The sequence below is a fragment of the Sorex araneus genome, chromosome 2, assembly GCF_027595985.1.
Source record: "Sorex araneus isolate mSorAra2 chromosome 2, mSorAra2.pri, whole genome shotgun sequence".
Lineage (NCBI taxonomy): Eukaryota > Metazoa > Chordata > Mammalia > Eulipotyphla > Soricidae > Sorex > Sorex araneus.
Genome location: NC_073303.1, coordinates 35,313,026 through 35,333,287, shown reverse-complemented (window position 1 = coordinate 35,333,287; position 20,262 = coordinate 35,313,026). Strand labels below are relative to the sequence as shown.

Genomic DNA, 20,262 nt, shown 5'->3' with positions numbered 1-20,262 from the left:
CAAACCAGGGCCGACCACATGCAAGGCAAACAACTTACTCTCTGTACTGTCTCCCCAATCCCAGTTAAATACTTTTTAATTTATTTTTATTTTATAAGGTTATTCACAATAATTTATTACATTCAATATTCTAACACCAAACCCACCACTATTACACCTTACTACTCCATTATTTTGAATTTTCCAACCACCACTCAAGACTTCCCCAATTGCAGATAGTGTATAATTTGTATTGCTTGTTAACGGTTGTATCACTGTAACACTGTCATCTGGTTGCTCATCATTTGCTTGAGCGGGCACCACTAACGTCTCCATTGTGAGTCTTGTTGTTACTGTTTTCGGCATATCAAATACTCCACAGGTAGCTTGCCAGGCTCTGCCGTGTGGGCGTGATACTCTCGGCAGCTTGCCAGGCTCTCCGAGAGAGACGCAGGAATCAAACCCGGGTCGGCTGCGTGCAAGGCAAATGAAATGCCCTACCTGCTGTGCTATCCCTCCAGCCCCCAAAATAGGTAATTTTAAACATTCAGCTTAAGCTGAAATTTTACATACTTACACCTGTGTAATTACCCAGCTCAAGGTCTGGAACTTTCTTTCTTTCTGAGGGGGGAGAGAGGTTTGGTTTGTTATTTGTTTTTGGTTTGGGGCAACAACTGACAATGCCCAGGAATCATTCCTGGCTCCGCACTCAGGGATCACTCCTAGCAGGCTCAAGGGACCATGCGGGATGCTGGGGGGTCAAACCCAAGACTGCTGCACCCCATGCATGCTCCCTTCCTGCTCCAGCCTCTAGACGGGAGCAGATGCTTCCCATATACCTACACATGTCCCTAGACCTGTGCTTCCCATTCCTCTTTCCAGTAATTACTATTCTGACTTCTAATCCCATGGAATAGTTTGGGTCTGTCCTTCAGTTTCATATAACGTCCACTGTCTGTACAGTTCTGTGTTTGACTTCTCTCATCCAATATAACATATTTAAGATTCATCTCTACTATTGTGTATCACTGTCACTGTCATCCCATTGCTCATCAGTTTGCTCAAGCGGGCACCAGTAACGTCTCCACTGTGAGACTTGTTACTGTTTTTGGCCTATTGAATACGCCACGGGTAGCTTGTCAGGCTCTGCTGTGTGGGTGAGATACTCTCGCTAGCTTGCCAGGCTCTCCAAGAGGGGCGGAGGAATCGAACCCAGGTCCGCCCGCATGCAAGGCTGGAGTGATAGCACAGCAGGAAGGGCATTTGCCTTGCTACTATTGTGAGATCAACAATTATTTTTTTTAATTTTTATTTTATTTTATTTGGCTTTTTTTTTTGGAGGGGGTCATACCTGGTGATGCTCAGCGGTTACTCCTGGCTCTGCACTCAGGAATCATTCCTAGCAGTCCTCAGGGAAACATATGGGATGCCGGGGATCAAAACCAGGTCAGGCGTGTGCAAGGGAAATGCTCTCCCCACTGTACTATCACTCTGGCCCTGAGATCAACAATTCTTTTTGTTGTTTTTTTTTTTTTGCTTTTTGAGTCACACACAACGATGCACAGGGGTTCCTCCTGGCTCTGCACTCAGGAATTACCCCTGGCGATGCTCAGGGGACCATATGGGATGCTGGGAATTGAACCCGGGTCAGCTGTGTGCAAGGCAAACACCCTACCTGCTGTGCTATCACTCCAGCTCCAAGATCAACAATTCTTACACAAGGTTTTCTGTTTGTTTTTGTAATGTGTCTAATACTTCACTGAATTCATTTACCACAAATTATTTATCCAGAGCGAAGGAGATAATACAGGGATTAAGGCCTTTACCTTTACCTTTACCTTACATGCAGCTGATCCCAGCTCAATCCTGGCCACAACATTCAGGAGTAATCCCTGAGCATATTTTTTTTTTTGCTTTTTGGGTCACACCCAGCAATGCACAGGGGTCACTCCTGGCTCATGCACTCAGGAATCACCCCTGGCGGTGCTCAGGGGACCATATGGGATGCTGGGATTTGAACCCGGGTCGGCTGCGTGCAAGGCAAACGCCCTACCCGCTGTGCTATCACTCCAGCCCCTAATCCCTGAGCATAGAGCCAGGAATTAACCCAAGCATGCCAGGGGTGGCCCAAATACCCCCCCACAAATTTCATATATCTAATTGTAGACATTTGCACTGTTTTCGGTTTTTAGCAATTACAAATAAAACTGCAATGATTTGTTGTTTGTTTGCTTGTCTGTTTGTGAGCCAAAACAAATTTCTTGTTTGTTTTGGCGTTGCTCATGGCTTCTTTTTTGGCTCTGTGCTCAGGGATCACTCCTGGCAGGGTTCAGGGGACCATATGTGGTGCCGGGGATTGAACCTGGGTGAGCACATACAAGGCAAGTGTCTTCTTTGCTCGACTATCGCTCCAGCCCAGGCTGTAATGAATATTTATATAACCGCCATTTGTTGAGTGTTTGTACTTAGGTTTCTCAAAGGAGTACAATTGCTAGGTCATTGGGTAGATGTATGGTGAGCTTTAAAACATAAGGCCAAGCATTTTACAATTTTTTTAAATTTACACTCCTACAAGCAATATTGCAAAACTCCAGTTGGTCTATATAGGTGGTATTTTCAGTCTTCAATTATAGCCATTCTAGTACATGTAGCACTAGAGCCCTGTGATCCCATTGTTCATCGATTTGCTCGAGCAGGCATCAGTAACGTCTCCATTGTGAGACTTGTTATTACTGTTTTTGGCATATCAAATACGCCACAGGTAGCTTGCCAGGCTCTGCTGTGCGGGCGGGGTACTCTCGGTAGCTTGCCGGGCTCTCCAAGAGGGACGGAGGGATCGAACATCTAATAGATGTATAAACCAAAAAGTACGTTTCATCCCCACATGCGCAGCCTGAGGCTTGTCAACTAGCCTCTCTCCAAGGTGGAAACCAGAAGATTGAATCTTGACATTTTCCCTCAAATGTTCCATAATTAAGTTCCACTCTCTGGAGTGCCACGTTGTCCGGCAGTTTCCTCATCTGCTAAGGATGGGACGACCTCTGGGCTCTGAGTTTCAAGATCCATCCAATGGCAGATTAAGACACTGTCCCGCCCACCAAGTAATGGGTGCTTGGAGGGCCCGCTCGGGCTGGGAGATGCGGGCTGAAAGTAGACTATAGACCAAACATGATGGCCACTTAATACCTCTACTGCAAACCATAAGACCTAAAAGGAGAGACAAAGCAAAAAGGAATGCCCTGCCACAGAGGTGGGGGGTGGGGGGTGGAATGGGGGGGTGAAAGGGATACTGGGATCATTGGTTGTGGAGAATGGGCACTGGTGGAGGGATGGGTACTCGATCATTGTATGACTGAAATTTAAGCATAAAAGTTTGTAAGTCTATAGCTGTACCTCAGGGTGATTCATTGAGAGAGAGAGAGAGAGAGAGAGAGAGAGAGAGAGAGAGAGAGAGAGAAACTGTCTCTCTTAGGCTTTCAGCTATTCCTGAATTTTTCTGCAGAGACCAGCTCTGGGGATCGTCCCTCTCTCGAAGAGAAATTCAGTGGGGATAAGCGCAACAGAGAGAGATAAGACTAGCAGCACAGTGGAGTATAAAACTGAAAATTGGGGTTGGAGCAAAAGCAGGGTGGGTAGGGTTTTGCCTTGCATGCAGCCAACCTGGGTTCAATCCCTGGCAATATATATGGTTCCTTGCCGAGAGTAATTCCTGAGTGCAGAGCCAGGACTAAGTTCTGAGCACCTCTGGGTGTGACCCCAAAACAAAACTGAGAAGTGACAGAAGGGGACAGTGGCTAAGGAGTACTGCCAACCTACTGAGGCTTCTGTGACAAAGTCAGTTCAATGAAAATACAAACACTGCTAATCTCTGTGCCCCACCTTCTAGACACAGCCTCCCGGGCCCTCTTAGGCCCAGGGTGGCTTCTCCCTGCCCGGGTCACTAGAGGTCTTTCCTGAGTGTTTGCTATGAAAGCAGGTGCTCAGTACTGAGGGCCATTCAGTTGCATTAGCAAGAGAGCCCGTACCTTCTTGTGGTTTGCCTTTCCAAACATTTCTTATTCCTGGAAGAGGTTTTCAAAATGAGCTGTAGGGGCCAGAGCAGCACAGAGGGGAAGGTATTTGTCCTGCACAGGCTGACCCAGGTTCGAAACACACTCCCCCACATGGTCCCCCAAGTCCTGCCAGGAGTGATCCCTAAACACAGAGATAGGAGTAAGCCCTGATCACAGTTGGGCTTACTCCAACTGTGATCCAAAAAAAAAACCAAAAATAAAATTAAAAATATTAAAATGAGCTGTAGGGGCCAGAACAATAGTAGAGTGGGTGGGGCATTTGCCTTGCACAGAGCTGACCTGGATTTGATCCTCAGCATTTGATAATTGTTCCTAGAATCACCAGTAGTGATCCCTGAGTGGCCAGTCAGGATTAAGCCCTGAGCAGCGCTGGGTATGACCCAAAAACAAAAAGTAAATAAGTAAAAATGAGTCTGCAGTGATAGTACAACAGGTAGGGTGCTTGCTTTGCACGTGGCTAACCCGGGCTCAATATTCAGCATCCCATATAGCCCCTGAGCCTGCTGGAGGGATTTCTGAATGCAGAGTCAGGAGTAACCCCTGAGCACAATTTGGTATCACCCAAAAATCTAAATAAAGAAAGAAAAATTAGGGGGCCAGAGTGATAGTATAGCTGATAGGGCCTTGCACAAGGCCAACCTGGGTTCCCAGCATCCCAATGGTCATATGGATCCCTGGACACCATCTAGTGATTCCTGAGTGCAGAGCCAGGAATAACCACTGAGTGTCGCTGTGTGTGACCCAAAAAGAGAAAGAATAAAGAAAGAAAGAAAGAAAGAAAGAAAGAAAGAAAGAAAGAAAGAAAGAAAGAAAGAAAGAAAGAAAGAAAGAAGGAAAGAAAGGAAGGAAGGAAGGAAGGAAGGAAGGAAGGAAGGAAGGAAGGAAGGAAGGAAGGAAGGAAGGAAGAAGGAAGGAAAGAGAAAGAAAGAAAGAAAGAAAGAAAGAAAGAAAGAAAGAAAGAAAGAAAGAAAGAAAGAAAGAAAGAAAGAAAGAAAAGGAAGGAAGGAAAGAAGGAAGAGAAAGAAAAAGAAAAAAAGGAGAGAAAGAAAGAGAGAGGGGGAGAGAGGGAGAAAGAAGAAAAAGGAAGAAAGGGAGAGATAAAGAAAAGAAAGAAAAGAAAAAGAAAGGAAAGAGAGAAAGAAAGAAAGAAAGAAAGAGGGAAAGAGAAAGAAAGAAAGAAAGAAAGAAAGAAAGAAAGAAAGAAAGAAAGAAAGAAAGAAAGAGGGAAAGAGAAAGAAAGAAAGAAGGAAGGAAGGAAAGAAAGAAAGAAAGAAAGAAAGAAAGAAAGAAGGAAAGGGAGGGGGAGGAGGGAGGGAGGGGGAGAGGGAGAGAGGGGAAAATAGAAGAAGGGAGAAAGAAAGAAAGAAAGAAAGAAAGAAAGAAAGAAAGAAAGAAAGAAAGAAAGAAAGAAAGAAAGAAAGAGAAAGAAAAGAAGGAAGGAAGAGAAAGAAAAAGAAAGAAAAAAGGAGAGAAAGAGAGAGGGGGAGAGAGGGAGAAAGAAGAAAAAGGAAGGAAGGAAGGGAAAGAAAAGAAAAAAGAAAGGAGAGAGAAAAAGAAAGAAAGAAAGAAAGAAAGAAAGAAAGAAAGAAAGGAAAGAAAGAAAGAAAGAAAGAAAGAAAGAAAGAAAGAAAGAAAGAGGGAAAGAGAAAGAAAGAAAGAAAGAAAGAAAGAAAGAAAGAAAGAAAGAAAGAAAGAAAGAAAGAAAGAAAGAAAGAAAGAAGGAAGGAAAGAAAGAAAGAAAGAGAGAAAGAAAGAAAGAGGGAAAGAGAAAGAAAGAAAGAAAGAGAGAAAGAAAGAAAGAGGGAAAGAGAAAGAAAGAAAGAAAGAAAGAAAGAAAGAAAGAAAGAAAGAAAGAAGGAAGGAAAGGGAGGGAAGGAGGGAGGGAGAGGGAGAGAGGGGAAAATAGAAGAAGGGAGAAAGAAAGAAAGAAAGAAAGAAAGAAAGAAAGAAAGAAAGAAAGAAAGAAAGAAAGAAAGAAAGAAAAGAAGGAAGGAAGAGAAAGAAAAAGAAAGAAAAAAGGAGAGAAAGAAAGAGAGGGGGAGAGAGGGAGAAAGAAGAAAAAGGAAGGAAGGAAGGGAAAGAAAAGAAAGAAAAGAAAAAAGAAAGGAGAGAGAAAAGAAAGAAAGAAAGAAAGAAAGAAAGAAAGAAAGAAAGAAAGAAAGAAAGAAAGAGAGAGAGAGAGAGAGAAATATTAGCTTTAGAGTCCTGCAGTTCTGTGCCTTGCCTAGGCCAGATACCCACACCAAAGTCAGCATGAGGCCCCACACCCCCACCTCGACCCCACTGGGAGTCGTGTGTGCCCGGTTCCTAGCCTGTGCCCTTTGAACTACGCCAAGAGGACGGGCATGTCCAGCAATGACCGCTGGGAAAGCCCCGCAGCCACAGTGCTGGTGACTGAGCAGATGTCGTCCCTTGCAGGCTTAGCCATCACGGCTGGGAAAACGGTGTCTCTGCACTATTCAGTATGAACCACTTGCTAAGTCCTGGCTCTCGGGCTATCCACGTGGTTGCTGGGGCAGACAGTTGATGATTCTGCTAACATTTGTGTGAAACTAGTGCAGTCCTGTGGGAGAAGTCACATACCTCCGAGATATGCACGTGTTTCTGTACCATAAAAATCACTGGTGAAGGGGCTCGGAGCGATAGCACAATGGGTGAGGCGCTTGCTTTGCATGCAGGTTTTGATCCCCAGCACCCCATATGGTCCCCCGAGCACTGCCGGGAGTAATCCCTGAGTGCAGAGTCAGGACTCAGCCCTGAGCCCTGCGGCTGTGACCAACACTGCCTCCAACACATACAAAATCACTGGATGTATGTACAAGAAACAATAGCACACCGTCAACCCAGGTTCGATCCCCAATCCCCGTAGTCCCAAGCATTGCCACGAGTAATTCCTGAGTGCAGAGTCAGGAGTAACTCCTGAGCACTGCTGAGTTGTGCCCTCCCCCCAAAAAAATCAGGGGAGATAGCCAAGATCAAACCCAGGGCCTCACATATTGAAGGTATGTGCTCCACCACTGAGCCACAGGCCCAACTCTAGTGTGTATGTGTGTGTGCACATGTGTGTATGTGTGTGTGTGCACATGTGAGCGTGTATATTTTTTCATTTGTGTGTACACACACACACACACACATATATATATATATATATATATATATGTATGTATTTGTTTTGGGGTCTGTACCTGACAGTACTTAAGGCTTCTGGCTCTGAGCTCAAAGATCACTCCTGATGGTGTTCAGGGGACCACACGGGGTCCTGGGGACCCATTACATGAAAGGCAAGCACTGTACCCCTGAACTATTTCTCCAGCCCTATACACTTCAAAAAGTATTTTTACTCATGTGATAGTATCACCTATTCAAAACTTTTAATATGTGTGGGGGCTGGAGCAATAGCACAGCGGGTAGGGTGTTTGCCTTGCACGCGGCTGACCTGGGTTCGATTCCCAGCATCCCATATGGTCCCCTGAGCACCACCAGGAGTGACTCCTGAGTGCAAAGCCAGGAGGTAACCCCTGTGCATTGCCGGGTGTGACCCAAAAAGAAAAAAAAGCAAAACTTTTAGTATGTGTTTCTCACCGTGATTTAATATTTTAAAAAATTAAAAAGAAAACCTTTAGTGTGAAAAGCTTGTCGGGAAAAGCCCTCTCATGTTTTTGAACCTTGGATTATGCTATGCCCTTGAAAAGGAACAAAATATGGAGGAATAAAAACGTGAGGCCACATCGCCTAATCAGCAGCGCTGAGTGAAGCTTAGGATCCGTTTCTCCAATTAGATTTTAAATCTCCCTGGCGACAGATGGCCCCTGGGCAGAAGCGACTCCTTTCCCTTTCAAACCGCGCCACCTAGCGGCCCGTGACCGATGGTGCCCCTTCATTGCGCGCCGTCATTGCGTTGAAGACCGTATGTATTTGCATTACTAAAACGCACACGTTTGGAAAAACACATCATTGATCCTCCTTGGGGTGAGGTACCACACATGGCTCTATGGTTAGGAGTCACACCTAGTTCTGTGCTCAAGGAGACGATTTGGGGTTTTTCAGCTACTTGTCACCGATGCACCTGCGTGTAAGAGCCTTAACCTTTGTACTATCTCTCCGGACACACAATCCTTACACCGATACAGCTCAGAAGCACATGACATATCTCTGGGATGATGGCACCAATAAGATTCTTATTTGGTGTGGGAGGGCATACCCAGCAGTGTGGTGTACAGGGGCTGCGTGGGGGACCATGCCAGGATGACAATCAACCCTCAGCCTCACACAAGCAAATCATTTACAGTAGCCCTTTAACTCTATCTCCCTGGCCTAGACCCCATACTATTCTTGTTTGTTTGTTTGTTTGTTTTGGGGCCACGCCCAGGAGTGCTCAGGGCATACTCCTTGCTCTGCACTTAGGGATCACTCCTGGAGGGTCTTGAGGGACCCGTGCAGTGCTGGGGATCAAAGCCAGGTCAGTCACTTACAAAGCAAGTGCCTGAACCCCTGTAGAGTGTCTTTGGTCTCTTGTTTTCTTCTCTCAGCAGCACAAGAGACAGAGATTTTTGTCTTCTTTGTTCACTACCAGAGTGCATAGAACACTAAGAACAGGTGTATGTGTTTGAGATTTAATTATCACTTTGTTGGAAGAATGAAACAAAATATTTCATTGCATTGGGAGGAGGGTGTGACCACACCGTGGGTGCTCGGGGGCCTATTCAGGGTTGGGTGTGAAGGGGAAAATTACTTTCTCCCAGGTCTTTTGAAATCCAACCCTCCGGTCATTTGCAGAAAACACAGAAGAGAAGCTCCAGTGAAATTGATTTCTCTACAGCTTTAAAAAGCTGGAGGGTGAGGAGATGGCTCAAAGGGCAGAAGGGACGCTTATGTGCAGGAACCCTTGGTTCCATCCCCAGAACATTTGGTCTGATCCTGAACATGTCAGGGTGACCCCAGAGCACTGAGCCCTTTAGGTGAATTAGCTGTGTTACCGAATGAATAAGCCTGAGTAAAGACTCATTAATCTCAGAATGAACATTATAGACTAAGTGGAACCTGGTGCCAAATAAATCTTTCAATAATGCTATTATAGCACTGTAGCACTGTCTCCCATTGTTCATCGATTTGCTCGAGCGGGCACCAGTAACGTCTCCATTGTAGACTTGTTGTTACTGTTTTTGACATATCCAACGCGCCACGGGTAGCTTGCCAGGCTCTGCCATGCGGGTGGGATATTCTCGGTAGCTTGCCAGGATCTCTGAGAGGGACTAGGAATCGAATCCGGGTCAGCCTCGTGCAAAGCAAATGCCCTACCCGCTGTGCTATCGCTCCAGTCCAGTGCTATTATAATAAATCCTAAATGACACAGACCTTTGATACAAGCTTTGTGGGACTAATAGAAAATAAAGGTGTCCGTGTTTCCCAGTGTCTGTGATCATTTCCCCAGCCTTCTCCCTCTCTCTCCCTTTCTCCTCTGAGTTTGATTTGAGGAAAGAACAGGACCTGTCTCCAGTTCTCAAGGGCATGATTTTTTTAGGTTTTGGATGACACATGAGCTTTCCTTAATTGCAACAAAGTTAACTTAAAATTAAAATTAACTGGGGATCCAAGTGATAGCACAGCGGATATGGTTGACTCTAAACAAAAACCAAAAGAAGGCAAGGCTTTGATTCTGATGTGTCTTGCCATCTTTAATAGTTTCATATTATCTTTGTGCTCTCAGAAATACTGTCAGTAGAGGGGCCAGGGAAGTAGGGTGCTTGCTATGACCTAAACTTACCTGGGACTTGATCTCTGACATGCTTTATAGTCCCCAAGCCCCTCAAAGAATGATCCCTGAGTGCAGAGCTAATAGTAAGCCCTGAGCACTGCCAGGTGTGACCCAAAACCAAAACTAACTTTAAAACAACCCCCAAACCTTCGGTCCTTACAATAAGATAGAATTGAATGGGAATTATGCTGGAGCGATAGTTCAGCGGGTAGGGCATTTGCCTTGCACAAGGCCGACTGGAGTTCAATTCCCAGCATCCCGTATGGTCCCCCAAGCACTGCCAGAAGTGATTCCTAAGTGCAGAGCCAGGAATAATCCCTGCGCATCGCAGGGTATGACCCAAAACTTAAAAAATTAAATGGAAATTGGGAAATGAAAATATCCCAAAATATCGCTTGGAAAACTGCATTCAATGAAATAAGAAGGTGTTACATTTTGGGGGGTGGGTGGGTTTGGGGCCACACCCAGCAGTGCTCAGGGCTCTCTGAACTCAGGCCGGCTGGTCGGTGAGAGGACAATACTGGGTTTTGGAGATCGAACCCGGCTCGGACCCGTGCAAGGCAAGTGGCCTTCCCGCTGTACTATTCGGCCCGACCTCATCTACTTCTATTTTAGGTGCGAGGGATGAGGCCGTCCACTGCCAAGCCACTCCCCGCGCTGCCTTCGTTCCTCCGGCCACTAGATGGCGCAGTCTGGCCGGAGCCCTGCCACCGAGGCGCGGCGTCCCGCTTGGCCCCGCGGCGCCCCCGCCGCTCCGAGGGCGGGGCGCGGGGAACCGGAAGTGCCGGAATCGCCGCCGCCGCCGCCGCCGCCAGCGCCGCCGCAGCTGCCGCCAGCGCCGCCGCCGCCGCCTCTCAGTGCCGCGTTCGCCGCCGGGATCGCTGCTGGCGCCGCCGCCTCCCAGGGAGCCGCCGCGGCCGGGTCGGGAGTGGAGGCGGCGCGGCATGAGGCGGCGCGGGCCCGCTCCGTAGCGCGCGCGTCGGGACGGTCCGGGCGGGCCCCGGGGAAGGTGCGGTACCCGCCTCTCCCCTCCCCTGCACCCGCGGGGCCGGCGACCTCGCCGCGCTCCCCGCCGGCCGGCCCGCGCCGCGCTCCCCGGCCGGCCGCGTGCTGCGGGCCCTGCGCGGGCCGCCGCGGCCCGGGCCGGAAGAGGAAGCGGAGGCCCGCGGTTCCGAGGCCCCCAACGCTCCCCGGGGCCGTTACGTGCCGGGAGCCGCGCCGGGGGCGGCCGCGCGGGCGTGCCCAGTCCCGTGCGGGTGCGGGTGCAGGGCCGCGTGCAGCCGGGGCTTCCGGGCCCCCCCTGCCGCCCTTCCCCGGGCCCTTCTCCTGGCCGGCCCCGCTCGATGCCCTTCCCGGGCGGAGGAGCTGCTGACCTTTTTTGCGAGACTCCCACCCCAGCCCTTTCCCGGTGGTCCCTGCCCCTCCTCTCTGGCTCACTCCCGCCTTGGAAGAATTTTGCCCTCTCCGTGACAGGGAGCCCGTGAGCCGGCCGAGGACCCTGAAAAATGGAATAGGGAGGGCTTCCAGCCAAGCCCAGCGATGTTTTAAGTGCATGACTTTTGGGGCCCCGGATTGAGAATAATTGTATCTGGACCGATCCTGAAGTCCTGACCCAGTGATACCTTCCAGGGGTTCGGTGCGGGGGGCGCGGGGGCTTCATGCATGAGAAGGAGCCTGGACAGAATGGTCGGTTGTCGGAATGCTGACCAACCCCCCCCCACACACACTGTGTCCCTCTGTTAGCCTCTCAGCTCCTCTCATCCCACCCTGCATCACCTGCTTGGAGCTGAGAGCTCAGAAGTGAAACTCATAACTCGCAGGAATCACAGACGTGTACCCCGACCTCCGTTTTTCGAATTAATCCAATGCAACAGTTGCTTTCCAGAAGAGTTAGATATTTCCGTTGTTTTCAGGGTGTGCGTGGAAAAGAAAGAGGGGATGTGCTTCAAAGGCACTCTTTGAATCTGTAAAAACTTCAATTACTAATAGCAGCTTAGTTCCCCTTCCCTCAGGATGGCCTATTCTCAAGTTCTTGATATTGCTACTAGGTGTATTTTGTCTCCAACCAGTTCGATAAATGTTTAAGACAATAATACACATATTCCTACGTGGAAAAGGAACAGGATGAAGCGTGCTGTGCATCTGTGCTTCCTTGCAGTGACCACCAAGTTGTGCCACAGACTAGAGCCACATCAGGGAGCTTTTGATTCTTCTGAAACTTGCTCTATGATTCATGTTTTTGCTAGGATATCTTTTGAGTAAATTGAACTTCCTTATAAACATTTTAGATTTTTAATTTAAAATACAGGTAGAAAATAGCTCAGGCATTGTATATTATCCCCAAAGGAATGTTTGTATATCAACTTAAGTACTATTTAAGACATTGAATCTTTTTGGCCAGTATGATCCATTTTAATCATGATCGCCAGCCTTACATCTTATTTATTATCCTGGTGAGCAGGGTTGGATGGTGAGCAAAGGAAAGACTCCTGTGAGAAGCAAGCAGGATGAGCGGAGGGATCTGTGCTTGAAGTTTGAGTCCCTTGAAAAAGATCTCTTTGAATGTGAAAGAGATCTGAGCTGATGAAAATACAATCAGGTAGGCACCTTAAGTACAGAGAGGGTGGGGGCAAAGGAAGATCTTGACTGCTAAGAATTTAGGCTACTCTTGTATCTAATATTTAAAATTCGGAAACGGGGGTTGGCATATTTAGATGATGTTTGCAAAGGCATTGTAGAGATCTGGAAATGACGCGTCTATATAGGTGACTAAAATTCTGAAGAGCAGATCTCAGAAATGCGGAATGTACGTTCCCAGTTGGAGTAATGGAGCATCATTTCAAGTGTGTGTGTAAAGATACAAAAATAGTTTTGAGTAGTGTGTTTTCAACTTTTTTTACACCTGCATATCTACATTGAAACACAGACCAGCAAGGAAAACCACTGGTCTGGGGACCTAGTACAATTACATAACACCCCAAGACTAATGGGTTTTGTTTTGGGTTTTTTTAAGTTTTTGTTTTGTTGGGGTTTTTTTTTGGGGGGGAAGGGGGGTGTCTGGGCCACTCCTGGCAGGGCTGGGGGGGAGCATATGTGGTGCCAGGAATCAACCCAGGCCAGCTGCATGCAAGACAAGCGTCTTTTCCACAGCATTGTCTCATCGGCCAGAAGTTAATGTGACTTTTTAACTTTGTTTTGGGGCCACACCTGGTGGTGCTCAGGGGTTACTCCTTGCTAGTTCAGAGGCCATATGGGATGTCACGGATTGAACCTGGGTCAGTCTTGTGCAAGGCAAGCTCCCCTACCCCCTGTCCTGTTTCTTTATCCCCTAATCCTGGTTTTAAATGGGAGAGATGGGCTCAAAGGGCTAGCTGTGCTTTGCGTGCAGAATGCAGGACGCCCAGGGTTAGATCTTGGTACCACTGCAAGTGTTGCACACACCCCCAACCCCCAGGGAGAAGCAGCTGGGGGCTTGGCAGATCAATTTACTCAGGCCTCAGAAGCAGTAGAGCTTGGGGAAACTTTGGCTGAGTGTCTGTAGTTGTCCCTAGTCCCGTACTTGAGTGGTGGCTTGGAGAGGAAGTTACTAATATAACATGGGGAAATTGAGAAGAAAACCAGTTTGTGCAAAATTCTTGGCTTCCTTAATCTCTGTCAGAGATAAACTAGGTCTGTTGATACCTGACAGGAAGTCGGATTCCGCTGGCCTGTCCATGGCAGGAGAACCATTCAGTGCCTCCCTATTCCAAATACCAACCTGCTGAGCTGTTTGGCTTTTAATCCTGGGAGATAAAAACCCAGCTCTGAGGGTATTTGTTAAGTTGTACACTGGCAATGACTAAAGAGTTTCTTGATCAGTTTTATACTGTTACCTTGAAAATGCTAGTGTAGGTTCCTATGGCATGAAAAAAGACGTCTTGGGGCTGGAGCGATAGCACAGTGGGTAGGGCGTTTGCCTTGCACGCGGCCCACCTGGGTTCGATTCCCAGCATCCCATATGGTCCCCGGAGCAGTGCCAGAAGTAATTCCTGAGTGCAGAGCCAGGAGTAACCCCTGTGCATTGCCGGATGTGACCTTAAAAAAAAAAAAAAGCAAAGAAAAAAGACGTCTTGACCACACTAGTTCAGTTCATTTTGCACACCTCAATGCATGTCTGTCAAGCAACACCTGCTAGTTATGTTTTCCTCTGGTTGGTAATCTAGCTTTATGCTTTGTCATTCTCCAACACTGGAGTTAACGGAGTTTAAAAAGGACGTTAAATATATGACTGGATTGATTGTTCTAGAAGTAATTAATAATTAATGTGAAATTGATTATATAAATTGCAGTCTCCCAAACCCTCTTTCTAGTTAAAAGAATAGGTAGACCCAGAATTTTTTTTTTCTTTTTGGGTCAGCTGCATAGGCTGTGCTATTGCTCCAGCCCCAGACCTAAAATTTTTATGTTGCCTTTTTGTCAGAAAGTACATTTTGACAGTAAATTCACACATGTATCAAGGTGTAGCTTGTGATTATACTTTTTGTTAGTTTTGCTAATACTTGGCCTCTGTTAGATATAAATATTGAAAGGTTTTTTTTTGTTTGTTTTCTTTTTGGGTCACACCCAGTGATGCACAGTGGTTACTCTTAGCTCTGCACTCAGGAATTACTCCTGGAGGTGCTCAGGGAACCATATGGGATGCTGGGAATTGAACCCCAGTCGGCCATGTGCAAGGCAAATGCCCTACCCGCTGTGCTATCGCTCCAGTCCCTAGATTTCAATATTGAAAGTGTTTTTTTAAAAAAACTGTGTTCATCTGGATTTGTAATAAGAAAAGAAATACTAGTAGTTGACATGTCAATTTTGTTTTGTTTCAGGGGTGAACTTGTAGAGTTGGCTCAGTCATAACAAAATGTTGATAGTAAGAAAGTTTTATTTAGTCAGTGACAACTAAAGCCTCTTAAATCTAACAATTTTTATCATGAAGAAAAGGTTACATACTTTAAAAACATTCTCATGAATTCATTATTGTATAGAGTCAGTCACCATAAGTGATCTTAAAAAAGTTATGTTTACACAAGACACACAAAATGCCAGCAGTAGTACTCCAGGTGTCTGTCTGGAGCTCAATTTTATTTTATTTTTCTTCCCCTCCCATGGAGCTCAGTTTTAAAGGAAACAGTATTATCTGGGCTGGAGGATAGCACAGCCAGTAGGGCGTTTGCCTTGCACGTTGCCAGTCAGGGTTCGATTCCCAGCATCCCATATGGTTCCCCTGAGCACCGCCAGGAGTGATTCCTGAGTGCAGTGCCAGGAGTAACCCTTGTGCATGGCAGGGTGTGACCCAAAAAAAGCAAAAACAAAACAAAGGAAACAGTATTATCTTGGGTAAGTGCTGTAGGAAGGTTATTACAAGTACATAGTTAGATTGTTTCTGATAGCTGAAGAAGTCCACATTTATTCAGTGTGTTACATTTGTAAGTGTAAAAACACTTAACTCCCTTGGCACATGAGCCTTCACTACTGACATGCTGTAGGGTGGCGCAAAGCCGGCTGCTGGCATTTGGCCGGTTTCTTTCCAGTGTGGGAAAGAAAAGGGAATTTTGGCAAAAGACACCCAAGGAAAGCCTTTTACAAAAGTCCCCAAAGGGATTGATAGTTGTGAAATGGACGTGACCTCAATTTTAAAATCTCATTTCTAAACTCTGCAGAACGAGAAGCTGTTACTTTCCTGGCTAAGTTACCTTTTTTCTTCTTTTTTTCTTTTTCTTTTTCTTCCCTTTCTTTCTTGGTTATGTCCCCCCAGCCCCTCCCGGGGGGTGGTGGTGGGGATGGGGGTGGGGAGCTATTAGACTGTCATTCTCATTAAGCTGGACCTGTGAACAACGTGGTACCCTGATTTTTCCAGGAAAATGCACCATGGCAGCAGCAATGGAAACAGAGCAGCTGGGTGTTGAGATCTTCGAGACCGCGGAGTGTGAGGAGAATATTGAGGCGCAGGATCGGCCGAAGCTGGAGCCGTTCTATGTTGAGCGGCATTCCTGGAGTCAGCTGAAGAAGCTGCTTGCTGACACCAGGAAATACCATGGCTACATGATGGCCAAGGCGCCACACGATTTCATGTTTGTGAAGCGGAACGATCTTGATGGGCCTCATTCGGACAGAATCTACTACCTGGGTGAGTGTGAGAGCGCGGCTTTCGGGAGGAAGTGGGGCCGTCGTGCTCAGGGACCACGTCATGCCGGCATACCTGGCCTCCAGCATACACCCTGGCCTCCAGCATACAAAGCACACGCTTAGCCCTTTGAGCAAACTCCCAGGAAGATCTTGGTTTTGTTTTTTTTTAAACATTTTTTTTTTCTGCTGTTGTTTTGTTTTGTGTTTTGGTGCTGGGAATTGATCGCTAAGACTCCACACAGCAAAGCAAGTCTTTCTACCCCTGAGCTACATCTCTAGCCCAGGGAAACATTTTGTGTGTGTCTTTTTGTTTTGGGGCCATACTCTGTGATGCTCAGGAGTTACTCCTGGCTCTGTACTCAGGGATCACTCCTGGTGGGTTCTGTGGGATGCTGGATATCAAACCTGTCTCAGCGTGTGCAAAGCAAGACCTCTACCCGCTGTACTATCTCTCCGACCCCAGAAAAACATTTTCTTAATTCAGAATTTAATGGCTAGATAAAACAGACTTTCCTATTTTGGTAAATAAATCAATTAATTGTTAAATTTATTATTATTTTTTTAATGGCTCCACCTGCCAGTCTCTGCACTCCCTTCCAAGGTGGCCTTAACCATGACCTGTTCTATTAAAGGAAAAAAATAATTCAAAGAGTTTTGGTGCTTTTTAATTTTTTTTTTTTTTTTAGTTGCTAGGGGACAAATAATGGGCACTACACATGCAAGGCATATGTTCTACAACTGAGCCATATTCCCAATCTCTGGTGCTATTTTATTTTAGTTTTTGGAAATAGAAAGGGTTATTGAAAAGTAGAAGGGAAAAGAAAAGAAACTTGGGGCTGGAGCGATAGCACAGTGGGTAGGGCATTTGCCTTGCACACGACTAAGCCGGGTTCAGTTCCCAGCATCCCATATAGTTCCCTGAGCACCACCAGGAGTAATTCCTGAGTGCAAGCTAGGAGTAACCCCTGAGCATTGTTGGGTGTGACCCAAAAAGCAAAACAACAACAACAACAAGGCAACAACAACAACAACTTGTAGCCAGGTAGGAAATTAGTATAGGACTAAGTTCCCACTGGTGCTATTTTGATTTTGGTTTGTCCTATTTATTTCTACTTGAAGGCAACACATTCAGAATAAACTATAAATTTTCAGAGTCAAAATTACCGATATCAGAATTTACTTCTAGTAATTGCTGCTGGTAAATACCTTTCCTTCGGGCTGGTCAGAGCACCACAAACAGGAAGACCATTCATTCTCATCCAACAACTGCTGCTTTCACTTTCTTTTTCCTTTTTCTTCTTCCTGTGTCTCTTTGTGCTGCTTGTGTGACTTGATGTTGTGTTACTGACCTGGGTGGTCCCTGTCCTCTACGTGCAGACAGCTTGTTCATCTCTGAGCTACACCCCAACCCTGCTTTCATTTACTCCAGGTTTAAGGTTCATCTAATTACATGATGTCATTAGTTTTATTGTTTATTAAATAAAAATAGGTTTCCTTTCCTCCTCTGTTTCAAATATATTGTGTTCCTCTAGGAGTCCACATTAGTAATTAGAACATCTGCTGTTTGTTTTTGTTCGGGGGTCACACCCAGCAGGCTCAGAGATCCTACCCTAGCTCTGTTGTTTCAGAAGGGACCAGGGACAGTGTAGGACTGAGGACCAGGATCAAACCCAGGCTTCCTGCAGGCAAAGCATGCATTTAGCCCTTTAAATATTCCCTGGCCTGAGATTTGTTTTATCCATAGTGCTCAGGGCTTACTCCCGGCTCTGCACACAGGATCAGTCCTGTGAGTCCTGAATGAGGTGCCAGGATTGAGTGGGGTTGGCTTCTTGTAAGGCAAGCACCCTGCCTGCTGTACTATCAGACTGGCCCAAGATTGTTTCTTTATTAATGGCTCCAGAGTATGCCATTGTATAGTTGTGTTATATTTTACTTAATCAGTTCCCTAAATATGCGCATTTGTGCTTTTATAGTCTGCTATTAGAAAATACAATACAGGGGCCGGAGCGATAGCACAGCGGATAGGGCGTTTGCCTTGCACGCGGCCAACCCGGGTTCGATCCTCGGCATCCCATATGGTCCCCCAAGCACCGCCAGGAGTAATTCCTGAGTGCAAAGCCAGGAGTAACCCCTGAGCATCGCTGGGTGTGACCCAACAAAAGCAAAAAAAAAAAAAAGAAAATACAATACAGTAGCTATCACACATCATTAAGTGTGTGTGTGTGTGTGTGTGTGTGTGTAGACTAATCCCTAAGAGTTGAATTACTGGGATAAATAATGTATGCTAAGTGTTTTTTAATTGAATTGCCGTGAGATAGACCATTACAAAGCTCTTTATGATTGGGTTTCAGTCATACAGTTACAACACCCTTCACCAGTGTACATTTCCCACCATCAGTGTCCTCAGTTTCCCTTCCACCATCCCCATTCCTTCCCCCCCACCTCATCTGTCCCTATGGCAGACATTTTTCTTCTTTCTCTCTCCTTTTCTGTGCTATGGCTTGCAATACAGGTGCTAAGAGGTCATTGTATTTGTCCTGGGCAGTCAGTATTTTTATTGGGAAAGTACAGCTGGAGTAGCTTTTTTGAACTGGGTGTCGACTTTGGGTTGTCAACATGACTACTGGGGCTTCCGGAAGTACAGGGAGGTAGGGGGAGATAGTCCATCCTGACCTCTGGGAAAGCCTGGTGATTTCAGTCACAAAAACCACACACCCAAATTTTCAACAGATTATTACATATTCTAAATTTTTATTGATATTGCCAAACTGTCCCTCCATTAGGCTTATAGAATATAAATTTCTGTCAGTTATTTGTTTCAAAGTATTTATTTCTCCACACCTATGCCTATAATGAGTAATCAGATTTTGTTTCATCTTTTTTATTTTGGCCACACCCAGGGACTGTTTCTGGCTCTGCTTAAGAGTGATCTCTGGTGTTGCATTTGTGGCGTTTTTGGGTTTGGGGTCATACCTGGAGGTGCTCAGGGACTATTCTTGGCTTTGAGCTCAGGAGTGGGCCCCAGGGAGAGCTCTGATTATCGTATGTGGTACTGGGGTTCGAGCCAGGGTTGACTGGATGCAAGTCAAGCTGCTTACTCTGTTTTAGCTCTGTTTCACTTTGGGTTTAGGGTTCTTAGGTGGGGGTAGAAGGCTCAAACCAAGCCCTGTGGTGCTCAGAGGCTACTCCTGGCTCAGTGCTCTGGCTTTCTCCTGGAGTTTCTCCAGAACCGAGTGTCGTTGGTGCCTGCCTGGAGCCAGGCTCCTGCATGAGGAGCATTCCAAGCCCTTAGCGCCCCCCCCCCCACCACCACCCCATGTCACTTTTCCCCCATACTTTGTTTGCTTGTTTTTCTAGGAGCCCGTAAAATTAACTTGTGTAGTGTTATCCTTCCAGACTTGTTTGTGATAAAATACTTAATGAAGTTAGGAAAAAATAGTATTTTTTTAAATTGAGGCTTTCAAAGAAAATCGCAAACCTTTTCACTTGTTCAGATCTTGCTTATGTGTCCAAATTGAAGCTTTCTTTGGATAAAACCATTGTTTCAAAATTTTTAATATGGTGGACTAGAAAATAGTACAGCAGGTAGGATGCTTGCCTTGCTGACCCATTTGATTTCTGACACCCCATATGGTCCCCTGAGCCTGCAGGAGTGATCCCTGAGTGCAGAGCCAGGCGTAAGCCCCAGCACTGCCAGGTGTGACCCAAAAAAACAAAAAATCCTAATAATTCTTTTTAATGGGGCTGGAGAGCTAGCACAGCAGGTAGGGCCTTTGCCTTGTGTCCAGCCCACCTGGATCTCTCCCCAGCATCACATATGGTTCCCTGAGCATCATCAGGAGTGACTCCTGAGTGCAGACCCAAGAAACGCCTGAGCATTGCTGAGCGTGGCCTCAAAACAAAAATTCTCCAGTGAAATGTCTCACTCCCACAGAGCGCAGGGACAGTGAGGGAAGGAGTAGACGCGCAGAAGAGAGTTTCTGCTGCTTGCTCAAGTGAGGCAGATTCCCAGCATAGTGCTCTGATACTAGCAGAAGGTCGTCTGCGTGGACCTAGGAATTAACCTTAGGACGCCTGAGGATGGACTCAAGTTTTCTTAGCTGCATTCAAATTTGAAGTAAGAAAGTAGCTCATCTGATGTTGTCCAAAATACCACAGGCATTTGGAACCTCATGAATCTATTGCAAATTGGCAATTTTCAAAGCAGCTGAAAATGGCAGTCTTCACATCATCTTACATGCTTTTATTTTTGTTGGATACTATGATCAGAATTTGAAAATAAAGCCCGAGTGTATTCCT

General features: G+C 46.3%; 1 protein-coding gene across 2 annotated transcripts in view; it reads left to right on the top strand.

The window, feature by feature from the left end:
- The first annotated feature begins 10,587 nt into the window (after positions 1-10,587).
- DPP8 (dipeptidyl peptidase 8) overlaps positions 10,588-20,262 on the top strand; it is a 51,708-nt gene continuing 42,033 nt past the window's right edge. The window contains exons 1-3 of one of the 2 annotated variants that reach the window (XM_055125270.1): positions 10,588-10,816; positions 12,269-12,406; positions 15,695-15,964. In XM_055125270.1, coding sequence (XP_054981245.1) covers positions 12,391-12,406; positions 15,695-15,964 — 286 coding nt within the window. In that variant the 5' untranslated portion in view covers positions 10,588-10,816; positions 12,269-12,390. The remainder of the gene's footprint in view (positions 10,817-12,268; positions 12,407-15,694; positions 15,965-20,262) is intronic. The other variant, XM_055125271.1, reaches the window with a different exon arrangement.